This window comes from Poecilia mexicana, unplaced genomic scaffold (assembly GCF_051168715.1).
Source record: "Poecilia mexicana isolate PSO_F unplaced genomic scaffold, ASM5116871v1 scaffold_18, whole genome shotgun sequence".
NCBI lineage: Eukaryota > Metazoa > Chordata > Actinopteri > Cyprinodontiformes > Poeciliidae > Poecilia > Poecilia mexicana.
The window spans coordinates 1,302,954-1,310,804 of NW_028263387.1; the positions used below are offsets into that span (position 1 = coordinate 1,302,954).

At 40.2% G+C, this 7,851-nt stretch overlaps 1 protein-coding gene across 1 annotated transcript; it reads right to left on the reverse strand.

Annotated features, from left to right (window-relative positions):
* Positions 1-1,260: 1,260 nt before the first annotated feature.
* paqr9 (progestin and adipoQ receptor family member 9) lies at positions 1,261-7,723 on the reverse strand. The gene has a single exon (XM_014974245.2). The coding sequence runs from the start codon at positions 6,616-6,618 to the stop codon at positions 5,476-5,478; it is 1,143 nt and encodes a 380-aa protein (XP_014829731.1). The 5' UTR covers positions 6,619-7,723; the 3' UTR covers positions 1,261-5,475.
* Between the last annotated feature and the right edge of the window lie 128 nt (positions 7,724-7,851).

Here is a 7,851-nt window from a genome sequence, read left to right on the forward strand (position 1 = left end):
CTGCAGAAGTCAGATGTTCCTGAACAGCACAGAACTGATCATATCCACTAACTATGCTGGATATCAACATTTTCAGTTTGAGTTCATTTAAACTGCTGAAGTCAGCTTGAACCTGTCATATTACTGAGTGTTAAAGAGGTGGACAACAATCACTTTCTTTTAATGAAGAAACACCTCCTGCCAAAGCTACTATTGCTGTCTGAAGAAATACATCGCTCCATCAAAAACAAACAGAGTACAGGTGTCAAACTCCAGTCCTGGAGGGCCACTGCCCTGCAACTTTTAGATGTGCCTCTGCTGCACCAATAATTAGGTCATTAGCAAGGCTCTGGAGGACTGATCTACACAAGAAGGAGGTAATTAAGCCATTGTATTCCAGTGTTTTCTATCTGTGGCACATCTAAAAACTGCAGGACAGCGGCCCTTGAGGACTGGAGTTTGACACCCCTGAGTTAGAGCCAGGAGGAGGGCCTTAGGGTTGTCAATGACTCTCATGTATTCGCTGCTCAGTGTGATAGGACCAAAGAAACAACTTCCAGTTACAGGAAAACTGTTTATCTGCTATCATTGGTGATCATGCTAACTTGCCATAGCATTCATAGCAGACTTTGGTGTGGTCAACCAGCTGTAGCGTAGCAGAGAGAGGAGTCTGTGATCGGCACATACATGAGGGTGACTGACAGCGCTCAGACCCTCCTAGAGGCTCTAATTGGTTGTTTCTGATGGAACTGTATATTTCTGTAGGTAGCACTTGATGGTAGCTATTAGTGTTGGGTCTCCCACAAAAACAGGATTTGGCTGCATTTTAAGGACATATTATTATGATTCTGCTTGGCAGATTTGTTTGCAGTGTTTTGTTCATGTGTTTTTTTGTTAAATAAAAATTAAGTTTGATGAAAATATACAAATGTGAGAATGCCTGCTTCCGTAACAGAACAAACATGGCAAATGTGAAAAGCATACAAATTCTTACAAAATCATTAAATGCAAAAGAATTTATTAACATACTAAGTATTCATATTTATTTAGTATGTAAAGTAAATAACATACTAAGTAAGTCTCATCAGCTAAAATATTAGACTGCTGATGATAATACATTAAGAACCACTTAGTAGCAGAAAGAGCCAATTCTTCTTTGGAAGCCAGTTCTCTGAAAAGGGCCAAACTTCCCATCACTAATGCAGGCAGGTCAGACATAAAAAATAATATTTGCCATCAATAGTACAAGCACAAGAAAAATAAAATAAGTAAACAACAATGGTTATTTGTATGATTTATTCAAAACAACTTAAATGATAAGTAATAGTGTTATTTAATGAAACACATAACACGATTTTTACAGCAGCAACACTGTGCTGCTGTATTGCAGCATAATGTATTGCATTATGTCCTCCTTCTCAAGTACTTCATAATTAAAAGCACGTCTAAATAATGCATTTGAATCCCTCTTGAGTCAACCCTGAGTACATCACAAAGTAAGATAAAGTAGTCTGGTGCTAACATTCACATACTGCTTAAACATTAATGGATTCAGTGAAGAGGCGAAAACAAAGTCTGTTTCAATTATGCTTTCTCTCAGTCACACAATGATTGACACAGATGTTGTTCTGAGGTAGAAACATCGCTTCACCTTAGCTATAGACCTGATGAATCCCTATAACTATCTGTTAAAGTCATATTTCTCTATGACTATCTGTTATAGGGAAAGTAGAGCTAACCTGATGTGTCAGTGAAATACAGTACCGCTGGCTTGTTTTCTAACTCCTTGTTTCCATGTGTTTGTCACTCAATAACTCCAGATATTTTGACTCTTTCTGAATGAATTGAAATATTAGAACAGTAATATAAACTGTGTCAATTTAGCTAGGACTTTTGTGATCTTACTAGAATCCTTTACAGGAGTTTGAATTTTCCAGACCACAAAGTCAAATTGTGTTCTGACTTTGTGTCCTACAATGGACTGTCATCAATCCATTGTGGAAAGGATAACTGACAATGGAGCTGGCAATCCTTTCTACACTAGGCGTGTATAGTCCATGCCAGTTTGCAACCGCTAGATCTTGTTTATTTTGCTTACCCAGCATCAACAACTGATTAAATTAGCCTGGTTGAGTCACTTCAAACTACAAGATGGAAACATCAAATTCAATTTTTTTTGCAACATTTCAAATGTTCGCTTACAATTGGAAACATAATTATTGTCAGCTAGCATGGCTTCCAACACAAGTAAATAAAATGACTGCTGAAACTAATGTACAAGCATACAATCAATCATATACAAACTTAGCAGCATTAAACACTATGGTGGATGGGAGTCACTTTGGGCCATTATTGCCACCTTGTGTTGTTCAAGCAGTTACTTACCAGGTGCCAAAGAAAATGAGGCTGTTGTATAAACTGCTTGATATTCTGACTCTTGAGATGTTCAAACAATCCACATCTTTTATAGATGCACCAAAACAAAGGTACAAAACCTTTTTTCTCACCTTTGCTTTATAACACATGTTTTTGAAAACTAACAGCATCCACTTCTCATTTTCTCATGTGCAAGTGATTGTAAGTAAATGTGCATAATATAATTTCTATATTTAAATATACATCAATCAACTATATTGTAAGATATTATTAATATCACATATTAGTAAGAATTAGCTGCATCTGTGAAGATATAGCAGAAAACACATCTTTAACCATGCAGACAGCTCTGTTGTCAGGTTGTGTTTTGTGAGAGAGTGGAATGGATCCAATTTTCACTTCCTGTGTTACTGAGTGTTCTTGAATGCATCGGCAAGATTACAGGATTGATGAAGAACATTCCAAGCCATCAGATTTTTTCAGATGGCTTCCAGAGTTAACTCTACACATTTGCTCTTTTTCAAGTTTCATCATCAACACAAACTGTTGCAGTTTAAAACCAATCCTAAACCAGGCAATGCAATAAACTATTTAATGTTTAAAAACCAGTTTAACTCAGACAGAACATGACCTTCCAGTAGAAGAACAAGGCCTAACCTGTTTCATTGAAGTTCCATAAAGGTGACTTCAGTGTGTGAGGTTAACATTCTATTTTCCTAATATCACAGTCTCAGTGTCATTTGCAAACCACGGGGGTAAAGATCAGCCCAAAAATACGAGTCAGGCCGGTAACAAACATGTCCATGTCATTTTCTCTGAGCTACAGTATTAAGACATGAAGACTGATGACATGTGCCGTCTTTTAAATACACTGTTAAAATGACATAAAGTGTGGTTATGTGTTGAGAATATCACTAGGTACTGTTTAACCTGCAGTACTTAACCTCTTAACTGACTTCAACTGGGATAAAAACAAAGATTAGCCATTGTGTGGATTCCTACCATTGTAAAACAGCTCCAGAAAATTTCATGCTTATTTCATGCAATGGAGGTTAATTTACATGGAAATGTAGAATTATTTACAATAAAGGCCATAATAGCCTACGGCCTATAACAGAAAGAAACTTGTTTTGCAAAATGGAATGTAAAGTTGAATGTGATTTAATAGTGACAATAAGTGATAGAAATAGATTTTAATAGTGTCTTGCAATGGGAAAGTTGTGCGTTGGATTCCAGGTTCCTACTGCCACATATTGATGTGCCTTAACCCTTACCAGTGCTTACTGATCTATATACCTATGAATGACTGTGAAAGTGATAAGGTAAATGTGGTTATGTAAAGTATTACTAGATCAATGTCCATTTAACATAAGGAGCTGGAATATTTTCACATTTGTTTTTGCACACCAGATAGCCTCCTCACATTCTGTTTTTTTCTGGGAATGTAATTGTTAAAGACTGGGACCTCCACAATCTGTGTTGTAAAAAAACATTTTCTTTGGAACTAACTGTCTAATAAAGAGATAACTGCAAAATAATGTTGAACCACCATAAAATCTTAACCCCTGCAGATGTTCTACAGTGGTAGACATCTGTTTTGGTCCAGACCCCAATTTGGTCCAGACCCAATCTTTTTAATGAAAGCTCAATAAAGAAAACATCTACTGCACCTAATCACTGATAAATTCTCCAGAAAACCTCCCTCAGGAGAAACAATCCCTGTATGCCAAACTATCCCTTTAGATTTTAGCAAATGAAGGACAAATGAAGCTATTTCCAGCAAAATATTGCTCTACATCCAAAGGCAAGAAAAAGTGCAGAGAGCAGCTAACCCTCCAAGTAAAACACAACTTTAGCTTCATTCTTAATAACCTAATAACCTAAAAGAGTGATAGATAACATAAAGAAAAGAAGATGCTTGGACAAAGATACTGAGAGGTGTCTAAATATGACTAAAGGCTGGACACAACCCAAGCAGCAACTGCATCAAATGTACCATGAATGAGTTTCACATCTAAATAAGCTAGATAAAAAGCTAAATAAGCTATCTGCAGGACATCATAACATGCTTATCAAACAAATTTAATCCTTTCAGATTCAAACATGAGCATGGCTTTTTTAAAAGACAGGGTAAATTTGACTGGCTCCCTGAAAGTGCTTCATAGTAAGACTCATACAAAGTTTCAGCTGTTGAGCTGATGCCCTTAAAACCATGCAACTTCCTGCTGCAGGGCTAAGAAAGAGGAAATAACACTTCCTGGAGTAGCTAACCAAGGCCATAAAAGGAAATGACAAAGCAAGACAATATGGGTCTCGTTAATATCAAAGATGAGGAAAATCAAATACATAGCAGAGCATGAAATGAAAAAAACAACAGTGCAATAAAAAGTTGGACATGATCAGAACAGTTGGGAGAAAAACCCATAACCTCTAACCAGAGTTCCTGCAGACTCATAACCAAATATCAACCTCTATTCTCAAATGTCCATCCTATTATCCTCACTTTTTAGATATTCCATGATGAAGCTGTTCTCAGGGGGAAAAAAGCTGGCAAGGGCTTCAAATATCCACTCAACAAGACAGCTTCCCTGTAGCGAGCCCAAACATAATCCTGTCATCTCCTCCAGTCTCCTACTTCTTCCTATGAAAGCATCATAATTGGCCCAGATGGGGTCAGAATGCATGAGAGATTTTAAATAATTGTCTTGTGCAGTTCTTATAGCATGGCTTTGTGGCAGGGGTGCACCAATTGTAGCCAATCACCAATCTTTAAAAAAACCTGACCTGTCAATTCCAATTTAGGTCGATTGTCTGAAAAGTCACAAAATACAGAGCCACTAAGTTGGCAAAAGTAGGATATTGTTAATTTTGCACAAGTTGAAGTGACTTGTAGGCGGGGTCTGTCTTTTGTTCTCTCACTGCAGAACAAAAGAGGACAATGGTTGATTTTCAGATCTTTGTGGAGTTAGATAAGATAGGTAGTTAAGATTTATTTTTCACGTTAGCAGATCACTGATCTCACCAAAATTAAGGAAATCTGACCCGATTTATTGGTGCACCCTTACCTTTTAGGCATATGGAAATCATCTTTCACAGTAATAAAGAAAGACGTCTCTTGCATTAGTCAATTTTCATTTGTTTCTTTAGCTGGTCCCTTTGAGGGCCGTAGATACAGTTTGCATGCCAGGAGAAACACGCAATTATTGAGACAATGGTAGTCTGGAGGAGGAGCATCACTCCATAGGTGGAAGCAATGGTTGGTCCAGGTAGGCGAGAGAGCGCGGTAGGGGGTAAGAGGAAATCAGGATTGAGCAGGATGGCTCTCACCTCAGCCTGGATCATGTGAAGTTCGTCGAGGATGGACAAAAATGTGCAGCAGTGAAACCACTGATGGCTGTGGCCCCAGATGTCAAATCGACCTGGAGCCAGCCTCTCTGGGAACTTGCTGATGTTGAACAGGGCCGACACCAGCAGCCAGAGAGAGTGGCGATAGAAGAAGTTGGGCATGGTGATGGAGGCAGCAAAGGAAGGCGTGGTGGTGGAGTAAGGCGATCTGGTGAGGACACGGTAGAAGACCGGTGTGGAGGAGATTAGGAATGGCAGCAGGAAAACCAGGGTCCGTATGATGTATCGATGCTCCCTCCACCTCTGACGAGTGTTACAGCAGGATAAAACACATATGATTGCTATAACACATGCACATGGCATGTAGTAGGTCTCAAAAAACAGGTTGAATTCCGGCATGGCGTTGGGTAATAAAAACCCTTTACGCTTGTGGTTTATGTCCAAACGGGAGCCGTTCTTGTCTTCTTTCTCCACTATCCCTGCCCGAGGATGGATGTAGTAGTAGTACGCCAATGATGAGCCAACTGTGTAGGCACTGATTGTGCCATAATCAACGAAGAAGCAAACCTCCCTTACGACCAGAGACATTGAGTTCAGCAAGTGGGCCATGCTGCTGGCCAGGAGCAGACAAAACACCCCAATAAAGTAGTTCCACATTGGGTAAAAGAATGGGGCGTCGGCATCAGGTGCACCATCCCAACTAAACATCTGTAGAAAGTAGTAAGCAAAAATGAAGATGGGTAGGAAGTGTGTCCAGAAGTTTCCTGTTTCATTGGTAGGCCTGAATGCTGACAACAAGCAGTCCCTCAGGCTGTAGTTTGGGAACCGGTAGCCTGAAAGGATGAAGTTTTCTGTAACACGAGGGGGTACATCCTTGTCACTAAGCAGAGGCAACGGTTGACCACAGTTCAGAAACATGATGAGCTAAGAGTTCTTTTTTCCTAGAAAAAAGTAAGAGGTCAAAAACCTTTATGCTGTTCTGCTTGACTGTGTACTGCTGATCACAGCATGTCAGGTGATATAATCTGTTGGTTATAAACTGGTATGGCATCCAAAGCCTGCCAAGGTTCTCAGTCCATCTCCTTTAGAATCACTGATTCCAGCATCCAGTCCAGGTCTCAAGAGTTCAAGGAAAATTCAAACAGCATCGCAAGTATTAGCCCAGAGACAGAGTGGCAAGGTGGGGTGTAATGGCCAGTATACACAGTCCTTTAGACTATCTCCCTTTTGGCCTTGTCATTGACCCCTCAGAACATCAAAGGTCAGAAAAGATCCAGTTTATGTAAAGCTTGTTGCTCTTATCCTGTTGCATAGGCTGATGGATTATGAGTTTTTTTGTTTTTTTAAATCAGGTGCAGCAGCAGCTGGTGAAGACAAAGGTTCCTTACTGCAGCACTGTCCTTCAAAGTTGAACAGCATGAAAGCAGCCGTCTGATGCAGTTATGTCCCAGAGATCCATCCATAGAGCGCTGCAATATTTAGGTTAAACTAGTTATTAGCTCTAGATACTGCTTCTCCTTCTCGTTGGTCCATGGAATTATGTCTACATCCGACTTTTACTTCATTCAACCCACTTGTCATTGCAGCGCGAGTGTTGCATAGGGAAATAAACGCATGGTTGCAGAAGAAGACGCAGTGTTCCGGTGAGCAGTCCTCTACGCCGCAGGGAACCTCCTGAAAGAGCCATTTACACGGAGGAACACGGATGGGTAAAGCCCGGCGGGTAACTGGCACGCTAACTCCAGCGCAGTGCCCCGTGAGGATGACGGCTGCCGGCATTTTACTGAAGATTTGACAGATATTAGCATCAAGTTTTAAAGGCGCAATGCGCTTCCTGGGAGATTTTCAAAATAAAACAACTACGCTGTGACGAAATACGTTCTAGAGGTCATGTTGCCCCTGGATACTGTAAAGAACAGTAAAATGGTGCAAACATAACTTGCACGCCCTCTTGGTCCAAAGAATAATGCTAATGCCATAGAAAACTCTACGTTTTTCTATTCAAGACATAAATATCCATCCACCCATCCATTATCATGCTTGTCCCTAGTGGAGTTGGGAGGGGTGCTGGTGCCTATCTCTAGTGGTCAACGGGTGAGAGGCGGGGTCACCCTGGACCGGTCACAGGGGTCACAGGGCAACACAGAAACA